At 45.6% G+C, this 19863-nt stretch overlaps 6 protein-coding genes across 8 annotated transcripts in view; 3 read left to right on the top strand and 3 right to left on the bottom strand.

Moving 5' to 3' along the window:
• Positions 1 to 27: 27 nt before the first annotated feature.
• Positions 28 to 1856, bottom strand: LOC6726813 (SWI/SNF-related matrix-associated actin-dependent regulator of chromatin subfamily B member 1). The gene is made up of 2 exons (XM_002102184.4): positions 1437 to 1856; positions 28 to 957 (listed from the first exon to the last, which is right to left on the bottom strand). The coding sequence occupies exons 1-2, from the start codon at positions 1706 to 1708 to the stop codon at positions 117 to 119; spliced, it is 1113 nt and encodes a 370-aa protein (XP_002102220.1). The 5' UTR covers positions 1709 to 1856; the 3' UTR covers positions 28 to 116.
• A 215-nt stretch (positions 1857 to 2071) lies between these two features.
• LOC6726812 (39S ribosomal protein L44, mitochondrial) lies at positions 2072 to 3256 on the top strand. Its single transcript, XM_002102183.3, has 2 exons — positions 2072 to 2228; positions 2281 to 3256. The coding sequence occupies exons 1-2, from the start codon at positions 2162 to 2164 to the stop codon at positions 3177 to 3179; spliced, it is 966 nt and encodes a 321-aa protein (XP_002102219.1). The 5' UTR covers positions 2072 to 2161; the 3' UTR covers positions 3180 to 3256.
• On the bottom strand, positions 3200 to 4967 carry LOC6726811 (polymerase delta-interacting protein 2). The gene is made up of 4 exons (XM_002102182.4): positions 4591 to 4967; positions 4111 to 4537; positions 3710 to 4051; positions 3200 to 3654 (listed from the first exon to the last, which is right to left on the bottom strand). Exons 1-4 carry the CDS (start codon positions 4965 to 4967, stop codon positions 3301 to 3303), a joined length of 1500 nt encoding a protein of 499 aa, XP_002102218.2. The 3' UTR covers positions 3200 to 3300.
• Positions 4968 to 5559: 592 nt separating this feature from the next.
• On the top strand, positions 5560 to 7123 carry LOC6726810 (60S ribosomal protein L35a). The gene is made up of 5 exons (XM_016175958.3): positions 5560 to 5670; positions 5731 to 5759; positions 6360 to 6588; positions 6719 to 6946; positions 7016 to 7123. Exons 3-5 carry the CDS (start codon positions 6367 to 6369, stop codon positions 7037 to 7039), a joined length of 474 nt encoding a protein of 157 aa, XP_016033313.1. The 5' UTR covers positions 5560 to 5670; positions 5731 to 5759; positions 6360 to 6366; the 3' UTR covers positions 7040 to 7123.
• Positions 7124 to 7962: 839 nt separating this feature from the next.
• LOC6726809 (eukaryotic translation initiation factor 2-alpha kinase) lies at positions 7963 to 14201 on the top strand. 3 transcript variants are annotated; one of them, XM_016175961.3, is made up of 4 exons: positions 7963 to 8524; positions 9954 to 10689; positions 10753 to 11913; positions 11998 to 14201. In XM_016175961.3, the coding sequence occupies exons 1-4, from the start codon at positions 8301 to 8303 to the stop codon at positions 13369 to 13371; spliced, it is 3495 nt and encodes a 1164-aa protein (XP_016033312.1). In that variant the 5' UTR covers positions 7963 to 8300; the 3' UTR covers positions 13372 to 14201. The 3 variants fall into 3 exon arrangements, with proteins under 3 accessions (XP_016033312.1, XP_016033310.1, XP_016033311.1); XM_016175959.3 differs by lacking the exon at positions 7963 to 8524 and adding an exon at positions 8576 to 9006; XM_016175960.3 differs by lacking the exon at positions 7963 to 8524 and adding an exon at positions 9569 to 9691.
• Positions 14202 to 14286: 85 nt separating this feature from the next.
• Positions 14287 to 19863, bottom strand: part of LOC6726808 (ras-like protein family member 10B) — a 38938-nt gene continuing 33361 nt past the window's right edge. The window contains 4 exon segments of the mRNA XM_044923240.1: positions 14287 to 17349; positions 17431 to 17498; positions 17876 to 17989; positions 18050 to 18163. Coding sequence (XP_044779175.1) covers positions 17184 to 17349; positions 17431 to 17498; positions 17876 to 17989; positions 18050 to 18163 — 462 coding nt within the window. The 3' untranslated portion in view covers positions 14287 to 17183.

Genomic DNA, 19863 nt, shown 5'->3' with positions numbered 1-19863 from the left:
GGGAGTAGCGCGTAGAAGAGAATAGGATTTAAAATCGACAGACACACATTTATTTGGGATGCATAATGGTACTTAATAGGATTACATTAGTGACATATTGCTGGATCGGCGGAAGATCACCAACCAGTTGTGGTATTGGCCAGACGTCGCATTCTGCGCGTGTTGCGGTCCTGGTCGCGGATTTTCTTCTCCATTTCGGCGTCGGTAAGCGTCTCTAGGAATGGCGCCCACGCGTCAGCGTCGCTGGGATTTCGGAAGGGCACATCAATCGTTGATAGAGGAGCCTCGCTGAAGGCGTACGTTCGACAGTGCCACGATAGCTGACCCCTAATGCTGTAGGCAATCGCCGTGACAAACTCTCCTCCCAATCCCAGTTCCGCACAGAGTTTAATGGCAAACTCCTCGGGGTTGTTGTTCTTCTCGGACATGTCCCACTCGACCTGGTCGACGAGCGAGGTGTTGCCCACGTGAATGTTCAGCTTGACAATTACCCGCTGGTCGCAGGTCTCCTCGAGGATGGGGGGATCGTTGGGAAAGGCCTCGATCTGCTGTCGGATGGCCTGTGCAATAGCCGGCACAAAGGGCAGCGGATTGAGGTCCAGGTCGTCGCACAGCACCTCGGCAAACTGCTCCGGAGTAATCATGCTCTCGTTCTTGTTCCACGTGAAGGTGTCGCGCAGCTTTTGACCCTCCAGCTCCATGTCCAGTCGAATGGGCACCAGGCACTCCTTCTGCGCCGCATTCTCCAGGCTGGCCGTGGGATCCGTGTCGTCGAAACACATCGGGAATGTACGAACCTTCTTCGTGTGCACTCGGTTTCGGTTGATTGGCGTGGCCTGTGGCACTGCGTCCAGGTGACTGGAGTTCGGCATCGTGGGCACATACTGTGGCTGCTTCTTGGACTTGCTCTCCCGCGGCACAGGAGTATCGGAAGTGTTCACGGAGACGGCACGATACCTGGGACGGAGATTCATGGTTAGTTAAATCAACTGATAGAAAATTACCTGATTGGCCTGCAGGCAGGCAAAAATTACCCAACTTTTTGACAATCAATTGAAAATTGTTGTCAATCATACGGACTACTGTGAAAACTTGCCCGAATGTCACTATGCCATTTTTCCAAATTTTTTCAAAATAATTGGGCAATGTGAACCTACATACATATGTATGTTTGTATACGTCTTCACTTCAGTATGATATGTGGTTTATATCTAAGTAGGCATTAACAATGTTACTAAAATGAAGAATATTCGGCCAAATGTACACATGTCTTAAAGGAAAGGATGAAAGGGTCACTTGAAACCATTGGGTAGTAGAGTAGTAGGAAGTTGAATTAGTAAGTAGATATCAACGAAGTTAATTGGTATTTATAGGGTTAGGGTTTATATGGTCAGTTACTATTCTGGGGACAATACTTAGGTAAGACGCCCACTTACTTTTCATCGTTGCCGGCCATGATATCGTCCACCTCCACGGCGCGGAGCAGCGAGACGGAGCTGGCTAGGATGTGGGAGCTGAGGCCGGACTCAGCCAGCCGCTTGCGCTCCTCATTGGACAGGACGATGCGGGTCATTCCCGGGTACTTCTTGTAGAGAATGCCTCTGAAGTGACGCATGTAGTTGCCCACTTCGGAGCCCACGTAGTAGTACTCGCCGCCCTCCTCCAACTGGAAGGCCACCGGCTTGTCCCCGTACGTCTGCAGGGCCATGTTGGATATATTTTCTTCTGTGGTCTCTCAATGCGCGGTTTCTCGGCGGGATTCCTTGTTAATATGCGGCGACTTAAATTTTCATCGCGTATACACAAACACAGGCATGTACATACATGGCGTCTATCGCGGGAGTGTTGGAAAACGGGCGGGTGCCACCAACGCAATTTAGTGCTGACACCTCCTAGCTACAAACCGTTAAGAAAAAAAGCTGAAATTGCTTATCATTATAATTACACGATTAAATTAAAAATAAAGAAATATATTCAGAAGTTCTCATTTTTTAGGTGATACATTTATGATTAAATATACATGAAACAAATTTTATTAATATAAATAATTTCTGAATATATATTTACGGCTAGATTGCCATCACTGCCACAAAAACCCGTGCAACACTAGTTCCCATGCGCAAAAACATATTCGTTAATTATTTTTAAGATCGCTTCAAAAATGTCATTTTTACGCAGTGCCGTTGGTCTCCTGGCTCGTGCCAAGCTCTTGGAGGGCTCCTCGACTGGTGAGTAATCCGGACTCACGTAATGCCAGTCAGTAATCGTCATTTTGGGCAGTACAAACGAGGCGCCACATCAAGCGATGGGTTTCGCCAACGTTACGTGAGCTCGCCCACCGGCAGAAGAAACTAGGACCACAGAAGCCAGAGCGGCGCGCTGGGTTCGTGGAGTGGAACCAGCGCTCGGAGCTCTTTGCCTTCGGCAAGCGTTTGGGCGAATCCTTTGAACTGTCGGAGCTGCAGCGTGCCTTTACAGAGAAATCGTTTGCTGAGCGGGAGGAGGATCGTCGTCGGCAGCTAGGCATTGAGGAGTCTGACCTCCAGATGCCTCACAATAGCGATCTGGTCGAGAAGGGCCAGCACATTGGCCGTGCCTACGTTGAGGCCTTCCTGCAGCACCAGCTACCGAAGGTCCCTAATGAAGGACTCCAGGCGATCGCCAGTTTTCTACTTAGCACCGAAACGCTTGCTCACGTCTCGTCTCACCTGGGCACAAAGGATCTGATACAGTCCACGGAATACCCGCCCTCGGCCGAAAGTCTGGCCAAATCTTTACACGCAGTTATTGGCGCCCTGGCTAGTTCCAGTGGAATTGAGAGGGCTTTCCTTTTCGTACGCGATTTCATCTGCACGCAGCTGAATCAAAAGGACCTATTGGATGTGTGGACTCCCCAGGAACCAATACAGCTGCTGGAGAAGATCTGCCAGGAGCGAAAGCTGGGTGAAGTGGAGCCCCGCCTGCTTGGGGACTGCGGAAAGAACACTGTGCTAGCCGCCTACCAAGTAGGCATCTACGCCAACCGGCAGCTGCTGGGCAAGGGATTCGGCGAAGATGTGAAAACAGCCACGGAGACTGCGGCACTAGATGCTCTGCAGAGCATCTTTGACACCCGCGACAACCGGAGACCCTTTGACTTTGCAATTCAGCTGGAACCAAAGACCGTGCGACTTGGCTGAGAAACAAAACGGGCTCTGCGTCCTTGTTGATTATTGTAATTTGCACTAAACACATGTACGCATGCATTGTCAGAAAAGATTGCGTTTTAAAATCATTTAACTACGGGTCAACAACTGCCTCTTAATCGCTATCGTCGCGCTTCTTATCGTGGGTACTGGGCGTGGCCGGTGTGGGCGTCCCCAGGTCGTCCGGCTTGCTCTCCAGTGAGAAGGGCGGAATCTTGCAATCGAAGGAGTATCCGTCCTCGCGCTCCAGCCGGAAGGTGCCCCACATATGGCCGCTGGGCGCCTGCAGGCTGACATGGCTGCTGTACTGGAAGGCGGGCAGCCGGGGGCTCAGAATGGGCTCCTGGCCCACCACTCCTCTTCCGCGCACCGTCTCGAGGGTTCCGGACAGTGAGAAAATGCGCCAGTGGCGCTCGCGGAGTTGCACGCTCAGCTCGCCGAGGTTCTCCAGCCGGATGCAGTAGCGCCACTGGAAAGATACTTTATTACGTTAAGCTAAATGAGGGGGTTTCTTATTAACGCACCCAGTAGACCGAACTAGCAGGTGTCTCGCGGCAACCCATGTAGAAGGGAATCACGGTAATGCGCACGTTCTCCGTGGTCTCTTTGTGCACATCGCTCATGTCCAGCCAGGGATGGTTCTTCTCCTGCCACGCCTTCAGCGTGTCCTGGCCCACAAATGGCGGGTCCGCGTCCGGAGCGTGCGTAAGGAACTTGTCGAACAGCTCATGCTGTAGCGGACTCTTCTCGCTGGAGCTATAAGGCATGATGTCCTCGTGGGCCACGTAGTCCAGCCCGGGGATGGCGTACAGGCTGCGGTTGGAGTCCTGGTTGCCCAGAAAGGTGACCGCCTCGGTCTGGGCGCGCTGAAAGACACGAAATGCCAACTTAGAAAACGAATGAAGCAAAACTGGACCCATCTTACAATGTACGGACAGTCGCGGGTGTCTATGAGCACCTGATAAAAGGTTTGCACCTTGCCCTTGACCTCTTTGGGATCCACTTGGGAGGCGGTACCCACGTTAGTGGTGCCTGTACTTTCAGCCGCGTTCGCCTCAAAGGCGGCCGAGGAGGGGGCATCGCCACTCTGAGCGGTAGCAGCCGTTGGGGTAGCGGAGGTGTTGGCCTTCACGCGGAGCGTAGCCTCTTTGGTACGGTTCTGCTGCGTCGGATTGGCGCTCGCAGTCGTGGTGGCGCTGATCTTGCCGGGATTGTGCAGATCCCGGTCGTAGACGCGGGCTGTCCAGGGGAAGAGTATAACGCCGCGGTAGCCGAAGATGCGGTGCAGGAATAGTTGGCCCGTGTCGTACCGGTCGTCGCGGGCCTCCACCAGGCGACCCACCTCAGCCAGTCTGTACAAATGACGTGTTATGCAATTTTCAGGAGGATTCAGGACACCACTCACTTGGTCGGATACACCGCCTGCTTCTTGACGCCACGCCTCAGCAGGATGTCCACCCGGTGGAGCATGCGACATCGCTGGTCCCACTTGAACACTTGCACCAGCAAGCTCATCGCGGCGCATCCAAAGTTCGGAAAGCTCGGAGACCCGTGGAGCACCTCTTGGAGTTCGGAGCGGTAGCTGCGCGCGCGGTTTATGCAACAATCTGCAGCTTCTTTCGGCGATCGGTTCTCAGGTTCGGTTCGCTCTAGCAGGGCACATGTGCTTCTAAATTTTGTGGCTGTCTCTAAAATCCCAACATTGTTATGAAAATTTTGATGTTGTTTTCGGCACTGAAAAAAAAACACTACGCGATTGCGCCGAGTCGCCGATAACCACATTCGATTGTCGATAACATTTCAGGGGCAAATCTGCCGAATTTGTATTTAAATTTAAAAATATTTAATACTGGAATCTAAATATAAAACAAGAGATTAAAAGACTAGTACTAGGCTATAGGATCAATTATGTACACATAGAATCGGAAACGATTTCTTCTGTGTTTTTAATACTTTTCAACGAATCATTTATACCCTATTACTCTACAGATAGTGTGAGCTATGCTACTTGTTTTTTCTATTAAGCGGAATAAATTTACCATTTTAAAGGATAATTTCATCTTTAATTTATCTGTTTAGGCTTTAAAATCTGGTTAGTTGGCAAAAGCTTGGTATAATTGAAAACTTAAACTTACATATATAATAATCAAATACATAATGTCGGATGTTAGAACAGAATCATACAAATGAGTCTAAACTGTTTCCTTTTATAGTTTTAACCAAGAAGAGCATATAGATTCTTCACCCCTTTTTAAACTAACCCATGTTTCGTATCTTGAGTATGTATTAACTGAGAATACAAATTAAAATTTTAACAAAGAATTATTTTACTTTTAATAAGGGTCTTCCTTTCAACTGATTCTTATTTCGCCCCTAACAGCACACTTTCGGGCAACGGCACGCTGTTACACTTAACATATCGCGTTTTTGTGGCGTCTAGCGGCAGCCACACTATTTCCTTCTTTTCGCTTTCGTTTCCGGCGAAGTAAGTAAATTAATTTTCTCTATATATTTTCCTTTAATAATATTCTGTTTTTGTTTTTAGCGGTGTTAATACATTCATCGAACAACAAGGTGGGTTTCCGCAGACACCAAAATGGGAGTCAGGACACCGGGAAAACAGCAAATAATCGTGGATTAACCTGCAAACGCCAGCCCACGTGCACAAATATCAACTGGCGAACTTTATCTGTGATTGTTTGTGACTGATTGGTTTCTTGGGGACAACCCATGAAAGGATTACCCCACTGGCACTGCCAGATTCCCAATGGCAGCTCGATGCCGCCCAAAAGTTCCATGCTTCGCACAGTGCACAAAAAAGTTCTTGCAAAATTCTAGCGTTCATTTGTGGCTTCGGCTTTTCTGGTTCCCTTTAAACGTGATTTTAATAACTTCTTGTGGAAGATTATAAAGTGATCCGTGTTATCAGTGTTTTTTTAACATTAAATGTTGCCTTAGGCCGGTCGGGTACAAACTTTCCTCCACTTTTCGCTAGACCCCGCTTTATGTTTTCAGTGTCCGATACTGTTGCCCAGAGCTGTGCACCTCAATATCTTTATTGTTGAAAGTACTTTTCGTGTAATCAAATGCATGGAACTGATCGAAACCCTCAAGCCCCAACGAATACCTATGATGAATACCCCGACTCTAACGACTATCTTTTCTCATCCACAGCTAAGCCATGGCCGACACACAAGCCAAGTCCGCTGCTGCGCCCAAGGCCGCCAAGGCCCAGAAGGCTCCCAAGGCCGCCAAAGCGCCCAAGGCCGAGAAGCCCGCCGCCTCCGAGGCTAAGGTTTCCGCCAAGAAGTACAAGCGTCACGGACGCCTCTTCGCCAAGGCCGTCTTTACCGGCTACAAGCGTGGTCTGAGGAACCAGCACGAGAACCAGGCCATCCTCAAGGTATGTCTTCATGTTCACACAGTTCTTGAAATAATAATTAATAGAGTGCTCAGTTAAATTGACTTGGACATTCAATCAATGTGAAAACATTTAAGTAAAGTAATTGATTAACCAACATTTTACATTGCAGATTGAGGGCGCCCGCCGCAAGGAGCACGGATCCTTCTACGTTGGCAAGCGTTGCGTCTATGTCTACAAGGCCGAGACCAAGAAGTGCGTGCCACAGCATCCCGAGCGCAAGACCCGCGTCCGCGCTGTCTGGGGCAAGGTCACCCGCATCCACGGCAACACCGGCGCTGTGCGTGCCCGTTTCAACAGGAACCTGCCCGGTCATGCCATGGGCCACCGCATCCGCATCGTTAGTTCAAACACCTTCTTCTCCGTCCGACAATTGGGTTGTATTAACATGCCTTCTTTCTTCTTGCAGATGCTGTACCCATCAAGGATTTAAGTTAATAACCCGACTTGAATTACTGACCTGCAGGAGTAAAAAATCCGTTTTACATTAAATGAAACACTTTAAATTTAATTAAAACTCCACTTGGCTTTTTATTAAGGCGAGATACCGATTTAAAATTGACGTTCTTTCCTACTGCAACGAAATATCTTTTGGCGGGACCTTTTTACTTCGCATTAAAATCTATTTCTAATGATCTTAAGTAGCAGATGAAGACGATGGAAACATTTTAGAGTGCGAATTGAATATGGATTTCAAGACTTGGCTAATGTCGTTCCTTAGATCAGACAACAATCTCGACCATGAGGTTTTAATTAGTTTCTCACTCTCTAAAATCTATTTTTTGCAATGCCAAAGTGAACGAATACTGTGTTGTGTTACTAAGGAATCTGTTCGCAAGGACACTTGGGCGCCATACACCTCAAGCCTTTCTGCTCGAAAATATAAGAATAATCAGATGAATTCAAATTTCTGTTGATAAAAAAAAATCAAGAAAATGATTTCATAGTAATCAAAAGCTTTTTAAATAGAATTAATATTGTGATAAACGTTTTTATATTATGGAATATGTATATACCACCAAACATATTTCTAGAAGGTAGATCGTATTTAAAATTAAAGTACTGTTTGAATTTCAGTTGGTGAATTATAGCCGAATAGAATTTATTTTTAAAATACGTCGGATTCCAAAAGAATTCAATAAGAAATTGAGGGAATTAATACGTTATTGATTTTAACAATTACTTTTAAGTGGGTAATTTCTGTCACAACATGGCACATCAAACATAGTTTTAAATTAGTTACTGGAAAAGTTTAAAGTTGTAAAACTTTAGTGAAACTGTTCCCACCGTGTGGTGCTCACTGTACCCATCTGAGAAAGCGGTATTTTTTTTGGTACTTTTAAGTAATGACGAAATAAACTGTATTGTGGTGTCACCACTGTTATTTTAAGTCTGTCAAAACGCGGTCACACCTGCAATCGCGCGTTTTGCGGCCCAATCGGAACAAAAACATAAACTGACCAGTTTTAGTGGATTTAAATAGTGGAGTTGCGATTGATTGCTACAGGAGCCATCGAGAGTGATGCGGAGATGTGCGCCGACCTTGCCGGGAGCCACTGCCGCCGCTGTTCCACCCACCGACCCCCCGAAGTGAGGTCAACACGTCACCGTTCGAGCCAATTAGAGACTTGCATTTCCGCACCGTTCCCCGCGTCCGATCGCCATCGACCAGGATTACGTTATATGCGCGTACGATGGGCATGCAGGACGACCTGGATGGCATCGTGAGGCATCGTCGCCGGAGCCGGAGCTTCCTGCAGATCGTCGCGCTCACCATGGCCGGTTTGGTGGCTTTCAGTCCCGCCCAGGTGCTAGCTGGGCACCCAACTACTGATTCGGAGCTCCAGACTGCCGGATCTCCCCGTCCCCCCGGGCTCGTGCACTGTGTAGATCAGGAGGAGCGCCGCGTTGCAAGAAGGTACGTACCCTATCCAAAGTATCGAGAGGGATGCACTGGTATCGAATGGATTGAAGCAGAAGAAGAAGAGTGCGTTATGTGTGTGTTATGTTTATGTTCTCGAACATTCGCTAAAACGCAGTGCAAGTGGGAAAACGAGCAGACAGCACCTAGGCAAATATTGCGAAGAATACGTTGTTAATATTTGGTTAAACTACTCGAAAAGTGCCTATTTAATCAGCTAAAACGGGGAATTCGAAGAGAACTGTGGTACGACTCCGGGGCCAGTGAAAATAGCTCGAAATTCTCGGCTAATCCGACAAGTTGTTACCACTTGCGTCGGCCCCTTAACTTTAAGTACTTAATCCCGTCTGAAACGTGGAATTCGGAGAGCTTCTGTTCAACTCGAAGTCTGGGACCAATCTGATAAAATGAACCCACATGTTTGCACCTTGGCCAACTATGAAAACCCGTAATCAGTGGACGCGCTTATCAAGCATGCGGTGAGTCATTTGCAAGATCTTAACTGAATTTTTGTTTGAGGCAGACGTCTAGATATGTTGTTTGGCAAGCATGCCAATCCGAACTGGTTTCTCCGACTGTTTTGCTTTCTTTGCGTTTGTGCAAGCTTTTCACTGAATTTCACAATTCTCCTCCCGTTTGCTTTATCCCCCCTTTTCGAGGGCGCCATTTTCGGCTCCTCGGTGGGCGGGACAGAGATGGCGATAGGGGAAATGAAGAGGGGCCAACTAACACTTGTTGTTCCTCGAGTTTTTGTCTTCTTGGCGCGTAAACAGCTGAGTTTTCTTCCCCTTTTCCTTTTCTCCGCTGTCAGCTGGCCCTGCCAGTGTGCCCCTTTTCCTGCTTTCCTTTATTCTTGCCCCATGCACCGTGAACCTGGTGACGAAATCGGTTGCAAACACAAAGCAACTTTTTCAAATGCGATTATCAAGCAGACGTTTCCTTTCAAATATTTAAAAATTTTACTCTAGAATTTAATATTTCGAGTTGAAATATTTTAAACAGTTAAACCAAGGCACTTACATTACTTGCATTGCGCAAATAGAAAATATAACATAAAAATCAAATCATTACTTAAATCTATGTATACTGTGTTTTTGGTTTTTTCTTCAAAATCTTGTGTTTGTTTATTTAAAGCATGATAATTGGATTTTACCTACATAAAGGGTATACGGTATTCTTATATTTAACAAGAACCCTTTTTGAAACATATTGTCCTCGCCCACTATAAATTCCACAAATTACAAAATCCTTTTTACGATGACACAGTATTATTAAGCTAAACTACAAATTTGGCAAATTCCGCCATTATGGACTCCTTTTAGCCGAGTAAACGGTAGTCGATATTCGCGTTCTTCTACCTTTTTATTTCTAAAATATGATTAAGAAACATTGAAATTTGTTATTGCATTATCTATTTTATCCACAGACTCCTATACATTTCCACGCTCGATGGTCGACTGAGCGCTCTGGACATCGCCAAGTCTGGAAAACTGCGTTGGAGTGTGCCTACCGGACCGGGGCCACTAATCTCGTCCAGCATCCATCGATTGGAGCTGACCAACAATGGACAATTAGTACGCATGATTCCCTCTTTGAGCGGCGGCATCTACAAGTTCGACGGGGACTCCATCGATCCCATTCCAATCACGGCAGAGCACCTACTCAGCTCGAGCGCCAAGTTCAGCGATGATCTGGTGATATCCGGAGGCAAGGAGACACGCTCCTACGGCGTTTCCGTTCGCACTGGCCAGCTGCTGTATGAATGTTCCCTAAACGGATGTGTTAACTCTACGGAGGAAGGGCTTGCAATCGACGACACCATTAGGGAGCCCGATGAGGAGGATCAGCTGGAGGACGGGGAACAGTTAAGGGACGATGCCGGCTATATAGTGCGCCATGATCCCCTTCTTGACGACGTTATTATTGTTCGCCGACAGACACAGACGGTTCGGGCCGTGGAATCCCGGACCGGAATGGAGCGTTGGAACTTTAGCGTAGGTCAGCATGAGTTGGATCTGGTGAGACCTTCCGAGTGTCAGCTACAGCCGCGCGATGAGCTGGAGCTGGCTGTTTTGGATGTGGATATAAAGGTGGTAGTGCCCGAGGGAATTATCTGCGCCTTCAGCAAAAGTGAGCCACAGACGATGCTGTGGAAGTACAAGGTAAGTGGTGAAGACTTTAACATTATAGGCAATTTTTCTTAGTACTTTTCGTATCTTTTTCAGTTTGATCACCCAATTGTGAGTGCCTGGAATACGAATGCTGACGACGAATTGAAGCCTATTGATTTGTTTAGCTCGGCCCAGTGGCTTTGGGACCAGGACGAAAATGACAAGGAGCTGCCCAATGCGCCACAAAGCCCGCCATCCATCTACTTGGGCATGTACGATAAACAGTTGTATATTCAGGAGTCAATCCGTCTGCGCCAGGAGATTATGGACCAGACCAATGTCTATCAGCAGCTTACGGGCGACACCAGTCTGATGCCCAGGATTCCCTGGAAGCCGATAGCCGCTAGTAGCAACTCGCTGGTCATCTTTCGGAAAGACCAAGAGGACCCTGAAATGATTGCTGAGGGAGCTGGGGCACAAGGAGGGGAATTGGTGCCCTATGATGATCAAAACTTCGCTGTAGCAGCGCAGTCCGTATTGAATGCATCGGAGTTTGTCAATGGCAATGGTTTTTACTTCTACACCACTGGCGATCTGAACGGCCCGCAAGAGTGCGGTACGCAGAATAATCCAACTGACCTTCCAGCAATCACAGCTCCAACATCGCCTACCAATGCCACATCTGAGGGAACGGAAGCTACTGGAAACCATAGCATCAACGACGATTTGGGCTTCAGTTTGGACGACATTGATGCGCCTGTAAAGGTTGTGATATTGTCGTTGTGGTTCTGGTGGAAGGAAATCGTGGTCATAGCATTTACGTCGGCCGTGATCCTAAATATTTTCATGGGGCAACGAAACCAGCGCGTGGAGCGAGAGTATCTGGTCATTGAACGTCATGTGCCTGTTCAAACGGCCATCGAGGCCACTGAAGCATCCACACAGGCTTTACTTGGACCAGTGGTGCCGATGCAACGACCTGGAAATCGTTTTAGCTTCCCACCTCGACAAGCAAATCAGCGCACCTTTTCGGAGTCCACAACTCATTCAGGCGAGCATTACACTTCCCGCTTTCAGTCCGACTTCGAGTTGATGCAGTGCCTTGGTCGCGGAGGTTTCGGAGTGGTCTTCGAAGCTAAGAACAAGCTGGATGAGAACCGGTACGCAATTAAGCGCATAACGCTACCCAATAAGGAATCTTCAAGACAGCGAGTCCTTCGCGAGGCTCGAACTTTGGCCAGTTGTGAGCATCACAACATCGTGCGATACTTCCATGTAAGTACTTCTATCCATTTAAAAGTTCAAATTAGGTTTTAAAGTATTATCTGATGATAAAACGCGTTATGGTTACACTTCCAGTCCTGGACCGAGACACCGCCGACTGGTTGGCAGGAAGAAGAGGATCGCAAGCTGCTTGCCCACGAGCTGTCCACCTCTATCCAGATAGAGACGCCGGACGATAGTACAATGCCTTCGTTGGCGGAGCAGTTGAAGGAGAAACGACAACAGCAACTCTTGTCCTGGGTTTCGGATGCAGCCAATAGCACCGCTTGTAGTCACGACTTTCATCTACCAGGCGAGTCATCACTCAGGAACATACGCGAGGAGTACGACGACGATGAGGAAGAGGACTCGCTCATTGAATTCCGAAGCGAGTCGCAGTCAGCCGCTTTACGCGCAGAGGAGGAGGATGATACCGACGACGATGATGAAGAGGATGAAGAGCAGCAGGGAGACCATGTGAAACGCCATCGCAGCTCCGTGTCCATTGACATCCATTCGGCATCGTTTGACCTAAAGAACATAAACTACTCACAGCACCAACTGGTCTCCAATTCGTTTCAAATCGAATCTGTGCGTCCCAAGAGCAGTGGAAGTGATGATGCGGATGACGATAATAAAGCTAGAAGGAAGCCCCTTACCTTGGCACTGGCCCAAAATCACAATAACAACCAAAACGGGAGCCATCCGACGCCCTCCAGTGCCACAATTCTGAACGGAACGGTGGCCAAGCCCAGCAAGGTGTACCTCTACATCCAGATGCAGCTATGCCGCAAGGAGAGTCTGCGCGACTGGCTGAGGGACAACCGGTCGGAAGCTAGGGCTGCCCACATTGGTGACATTTTTCACCAGATCGTTGATGCCGTTGACTATGTACATTTGAAGGGTCTGATTCATCGGGACCTGAAACCAAGCAACATATTCTTTTCGCAAGATGGGCAGATAAAGATTGGAGACTTCGGGCTCGTCACTGACATGGCCGATATCCCCAACCTAGTGGCCAAGTGTGGGGACCAAAGTGGGCTGCCCTCCTGTGCCCGACACACCCAGCAGGTGGGCACCCACTTATACATGTCGCCGGAACAGCTTTTGGGCCAGCACTACGACTACAAGGTGGACATCTATTCACTGGGACTGATCTTCTTCGAGCTGCACGTGTACTTCAGCACTGAAATGGAGCGGATCAAGACACTGCGCAGTCTCCGGGACGGCCAGTATCCCAAGGATTTCGCTGTCAATTACCCGCAGCAGTACGACTTGCTCCAACAAATGCTATCCGCCCAGCCAGAGCAACGCCCGCAGACCAAGCAGCTGAAAAGCCAGTTGCGAAACATCCTGCAGCTACCTCATCTCCTCTTGGAAGGACGCAGCGAGCAGGCTGAGCTGGCGGAGCGGGCCAGGCGCCTGAGTCGCAGCCGCACCTTCAGCAGCTCCAGTGAGCCGCATCAGTGATAGATCAGACACCATGGGTCATGAGCTTGGACACCCATTCTGTCAGCGCCAAACTCAGTCACTTATAGCATTTCGCTTGTAAGTCATCCGTATCGCCATCGCTTATTCCTCACCTGGCTATGCCTCATTCGCTGACCTCGACCCGTAAAAGTCGCAGATTCATTACCGGGCAACACTAGATTCAATAAGTTTTGTATTACGTTTACCTTTACTCTTGCGCGTCGCAAATTACCAACAAAATGTCCTTTTGTTTTTAAGACTTAACGTTAGGAATTATACATACACATAATGATGTACTCCTAAACAGTCGTTAGCCTAAGTTGATGACCTACGATGCTAAATTGTTTGTCTTAGTTTGTTTCTACCCATGTAGCCGCCCAACCAATGCGAGAGTTTGTTTTTAGTCGTAGGCGATAAGATTAAAATAAAAATGTCAAAAATAGAAATGGAAATGTTTTCTAATTGCCCATAGAGATAATGGTTGTGACTAATCGCTTGGCTTGCCTTAAAGCAATCGCCGCATGCGGCAAGCGTTGTGTGTAGTAATGAAATTGGTTGAGGCGCTGAAACGTCTTACATAAATGTTATAAGTCACTAAGTAATCGTGTACGTACGTGTGATTGATGGGAATTTCATAGGGTATGAAACTCATGGTTAACAATATTTCTTCAGTCATTTTTTTTGTTAGCTGTTGTTGAAAAAACATTTTTTTACATTGGGTTATATATAACACGTTTAAGGATTAATGTTAGAGCCAAAATAGTTTACTGTTAAGGAAAATAGGCAACTTAATAAAAATCAAGGAATCATTCCATTCGCATGACGGCTAATACTTTGTTTTGGTGCTTCTACATATAAACCAGGATTTAATCTTTTAATTTGTCCCCTGCCCAAGTAAATACGTTTGCAGCAATCTTAATTTTTATATATCACTTTTTTTATTATCAGCGCCGGAGCGCATTTTCCAAAAACGTTCTCTACTTTGCTAACGGTTGTCGTCGAACATACACCACACCATACACCATCGTTGTGCGTTCTACACTAAGTACAGTTTGCCAGCTTCCGTTTCCGGCGGCATTTTATACTCGATTGCTTAACATTTAGCTCGGTGCGTTGCTCTTGCTATTCTGTCCAATTAACAATTTGTTTCTACTTGCATTGCGTCATGCCTTTTATTATAAAAAAAATAACAGAGATCATGAGCGGCTTACGCACTTGGTAATACTTATCTAAACCTAGCGGCTCACTTAAAATTAGTTACGTTTGAATGGCATGAACAAACAACAAGCGGCTGAAGCATTTGATTCGTAGTACATATTTTACTTTATTTTGTTTTACTTTATTGGCTACACTACATTCTCCTGTTTTTTGTTTTCAAACTGTCGCAGGCATCGCGTTGCTTAAATGTAAATAATTCAACAATTGCCCTTGCTCAACAATTTCGGCTAACTCCCTCAACTGTTTTGCGTTAGCATTTTATTTCTCAAAAATTAACAGCCATTTTGACGAATCCGTAAAGTTGAAAACCAAGGTAAAACCTGAACCAAACTCGTACAATTATCGTTACATTTAAATATGTGTAATATAGGTATGTTATATAAGTATGTCTATTTCGGGCTTTCAGTTATGCAAGTATTGAATGGTTTTCAGTTTGGAAAGAGGCATGTCATAAACACATTTCTCAAGTTGGGATCAGTTCGGTAATGGGTGCAGGTTGAAAATTCCCGGCTTGTAAGCTGCTAATATCATTAGTGTTTTGACGGTCTATCCTTCACTGAAAAGGGGGTAAGGTTTTCCATTTTTTTGTTGCTTTTCAATATTTCAAAATATTCTGTATAATTCTAAAGAAGCTACAGCAAAGTTTTGGAAATTCTTTTAAAAAATGAACATTTTTCAATTAAAAATCTGAAAGAGGGACAAGGAAACTGAATTTATCATTAAGCGAGGTATAATTTATATTTTTCAAATAACTCTCCGTAAGAGTTGCAAACAACTAAAATAACATCCTTATATGTGGCCATATTTTGGCCTTTCAAACCTTACCCCCCCCCTTAAAGCCGCCCAAATGTATATTAATAATAATATGTATAACAATAATGGGCTAGTACCCTCGTATTATTATCGATTTGCATTGGTTAACCTTGAAATAATGTCGTCGAATTGTTTCAAGATACTGGCTACCTCAGCTATTCCTAGAATCCTAGCCGAGCACTCAACTGGGAGTGGAACCAATGTGGCAGTGCGCCCAGTTATGTATCTAGCTTGAATATCAGTTAGAGCTTACTTATATTGCTGTAAAAGTCGGTTTCCGTAGCTTTTCGCCAAGTTCTTCCATTGAAATCCCTATGTACAAAGTCAGCCTTGATTGCTTTTCTTTTGAGTAGTTTAAGTTGTCTTCTTGAGGTAAAGAAAGAGATCAGAATGGTATGTACGTGTTTCGTAGATCAGCTCAGAACCTAATTAACTTGGCGATCGCCAGTGGATAGTACAGTACGGATATAAAGTACCACACCTACCCAATATATGGGCGATATGGATACTACTTTACCCAGATGTGGCTTACGATCTTTATTCAATCTGGGCTCTGACAAGTTCGAGATTGCGATGGTAACACAATGCTCGTTTTTTGTGCGCTTCGATCAAGTTGTAATCTTACTCTACTCTAAGGTGTTCTATGCAGCATTTGCTTCTGGGTTCTTAAGGCTTCTGGATCACGGCTCCTCGATGGCGAAACATGGGTAAAGTATCTATTATTTGTAACACTTGTAAACACAATGATCGATTTGTGATTTAGGGGATATTGCAATAACTTAATGCCAGATTCGGGTGGTTATTCATTTCAAGCAATTGGCGCAGCGAATAATTATGGATATTATGGAGCTGGCCTCTTGAGGATTTTCATGGCATGATTGTAATTGTTTGATTTTACCGCCTTCGACCGCTCTCCAAACACTTACGACTATTTATTAAATTGCTCTTACTCGTACGTTGTCCTATAGCTAAGTATTTCTGGTAATCCAGTTCCGGATGCGGATACGGATACTTGACTTGACTTGACTTCACTTCACTTGACATTGGCCGACGTTCTGGGTCGGGTGCCTTAAGAACTAATTCTTGAAATGATCACAACGTTAATGTATACATATATGTTTAAGTATATGTGTGTATAGCTTAGGTCGACTACTTTAGTTCCTAAACGACTTTAGTTTGTTTGATAACAAGGTTATTCGTTCGTACATAAAACGTATTGTAAATTATGGTGGGATTAATTGCCTATTTACGATCCACGACACAAATAATAACCACAACGATAATGATGATGGCCGCAAGGGAATCGAACTTCCGCCGGCCATTGTGGCTGCACTTTGCGGATATCTCTGCATATTCATGGCCACTGCGCTTCCTGCCAGCGAACGCTGAATTGAATTGCAAATGCGGACGCACAAAAGCTGTCGTCAGGATCGGGATCTGGGTGCTGGCCAAACGTGTCCTGTGTGCGGCGTGGCCATTGCCATTGCCATTGCCACTGCCATTAAAATGTGCAGAGCAAAAGCGTCCATGGAAACACAAAATGTTGTAATAATGGCAAACAAAGGAGAAGCTGTGCGGAGTGTGACCACTAAAAATATATGGTAAAATATGCATCAGCAAGCAAGCGTTGGCAAGGGGCAACAATGTCGTCTTTGTGCTTCCTCCCTGGAGATTGCGTATACGCCACCGTGTCCCAGCTGCAGCCACCGTCTTGCGACGAATTCACTCGGATGTAATGCGCCAGATCAGCGCGTTTGCTTATAAAACTTATGCAACTCTTGCTACAGTATTGTACAGCGTCCTTTATTCCTAGTTGATTGTGAGTACTCAGTGCCAACCAGGCCACCGACCCCGGCCATGCCTCCGCCTCCGCCGGCGCCGCTGCCTCCTCCCGTGCTGGTGCAGCCCATCAGCTCGCGGAAAACGTCTCCGATTTTGTAGTTATATCTGCGGAAGACCCCAAAGAAGAGAAGTCCCGGTAATGCCACATATCGATATCGTTTGGCAGCGTGGCCTTTGATTACTCACTGCGCCGAGCACTCGACGTAGCCGCAGCGCCAATGTTTGCGCACCAGCGTGGAAATGTCCTTGAGCTCCTGCCAGTCCGTGAGTCCAGGATGTGTGTATGGGTGTGCGGTAATGGAAAGGATTCGGTATTGAGTGAAAGTCTGTTGAAAACCAATAGCTGCCAACTTTGGGCTTTAAGTGATTACTAGTTGTCTACCTTGGATTCGAGATCGCTTAAAACTATAAAATGTATCTTTATTTAAAGGTAAAGTTATTTAACAATTGACATTACTATTATTTAGTGACTTTCATATTGTCATTTATATTTAGTTACGCTATTTAAAGGAGCAACAAAAATACTTTCTGATTACATTACGTACATCTGTTTATTTTAGTAACTATTTCTATTTCCTTCTCCAAGGATTTGGATTTGAGTGATTTGATGGCTGAGGAGTAAAGAACTCACCTGCGAGTTGGCCTGCGCCTCAGTCACATTGTCAAATTTATTGCCGACCACAATTATGCTAAAATCACGATGACTGAAACTGTCCAAGATCTGATCTCTCATCGAGCGGCAGTACTGGAATGGAATGGTAGCGTCAGGGATATCGTTGGAGTTCTATGGAGGAATGGATCTCACTTGAAAGGTCTCCAAGTTGCCCATGTCGTAGACCAAGACATAGGCGTGCACCGTTCGCAGCCCCAGCGGATGTCCGTTGTTCCACTCGGCGAAGTTGTCAGCCGGAAATCGCTTCTGGCGGATTGCCATTGCGATTGCGATGGCCGTGCCAATTGGGCGGTTGTTTGTTTTTTATCAGCATATTTCCGCAAACAAACGGGCAAGCAAACAAACAAACAAATAAACAAACAGGCACATGTGTCCACACGGTTGAGTTGTTTCCGTTTCGCATTATTTTGGCACGCGTATGAAAAGCAAATATGAAATTGGGAAAAGAGTTTATGGCATTTAACGAGGGCTCACAACTGGCATAAATATGACATGAATATGGATGGAAATGGGTGGGATGCCGAATTCCTTATTGCCAAATGCCAATCAGCCCACTACAAGGTACTATTTGCCATGGGTCATCATCGCTTTTGCTTGGTTTTTGGTTTGGATTGCATTCAATCAGTGGGAGCAACCAATGGGAACTATGTTACCATACTCTTTATTATATGTTAACCTTTAGGCTACCTTAACTTAGTTACTTTAAAATTAATATATTATAGTACTTATGTAAGTTAGTCAAAGAGTTAGAGTCCCAAAACTACTGCGCAAGAACCAAATTTGCCCAAAGTTCAGCCATTAATTCATCCACTTTAGTTGGACTCGCAGAGAATTTGTCTGCAGCAAAGTGCACTGAAAAGTGCACTGAGCACACACTTTTCCGCCGCTTTATCTTATTTATTTAGGACTTGGTTGACCACTCTTGTGGCTTCAGCAATCTTTACTGCCCACAGCTGTCGCATTTCAGCTGGAGAAACCGCTGCATTGGTAATTGCTCGTCCGCCCTTCTCCAAGCTGATTTTCCCTTTAAAAGCCGCTGAATATCAAAGGACAAAGCTCAAAGGCACAAATCCGGAGCAGTTACACTTCACATTAATGGACAGTTGGCAGTGAATAATGCTTGGCCAATTAGTGCATTAAAATGTGTTGATTACTAGTTGCCAACTAAAGAAATACATTGTATACTATACTATTTACACAGAGCATAAGAGTTGCTCGTATGAATTGAGGTAATTGGGTTCCATGTGAAACTTTAATTCTTATCTATATATATCTTATCTTATATGTTACCTTTTCATATTTTTTATGCTTATAGTATACAGCAATCCGTTAAAAAGGTAATATATGTATTTTCCGAATGGCTAGGACTTACTTTGTATAAGCAAGATATTTACATAGATGGTTCTATATTACGCTCGACATCTCAGTTGTTTAGATAGCGTAGTATAATTCCCATTGGAACTCAAGACAAAAACAACATTGTTAATATTTTTAAGAGGTTTCATTTTATTCGTCTGCCATAAATAAATCTCGAGCAGCTGGCGAAACGGCTGATCCCTTAAAGCGCGGAGGCGTCGAATCGCAAATCAGCAGGCAGTTTTCCACCACAGGCTGGTGGCCACATTTTCCACTCCGGGCACTAATGACCAGGATTTGGGTGGAAAGGAGGTTGAAAGGAGGTGGAAAGTCAGTAGGTAAACGTTATAATTAAATTTACGTCGCAGCGCTTCAGAAGCAAACAAAAGTCAACGGCCGCCTAGAAGAGAACAGGAGTCGAGACATTTGGAGGAACAACAATCTAGTGGAAAATCTAGTGCTGACTGCCTAGCTGTTTTCCATTTCAGCAGGATACAGGAGCTTCAAGTCAGAATAAATGTAATTTTTCACGCTTTAAATATTGCTTTTAGCAAAGGAAATATGTAACAGAAAAGCCTTTAATTTGTAAA

Source organism: Drosophila simulans, chromosome 3R, assembly GCF_016746395.2.
Source record: "Drosophila simulans strain w501 chromosome 3R, Prin_Dsim_3.1, whole genome shotgun sequence".
NCBI lineage: Eukaryota > Metazoa > Arthropoda > Insecta > Diptera > Drosophilidae > Drosophila > Drosophila simulans.
Note: the sequence above shows the minus strand (reverse complement) of the source record. Positions and strands in the feature narration are given on the sequence as shown.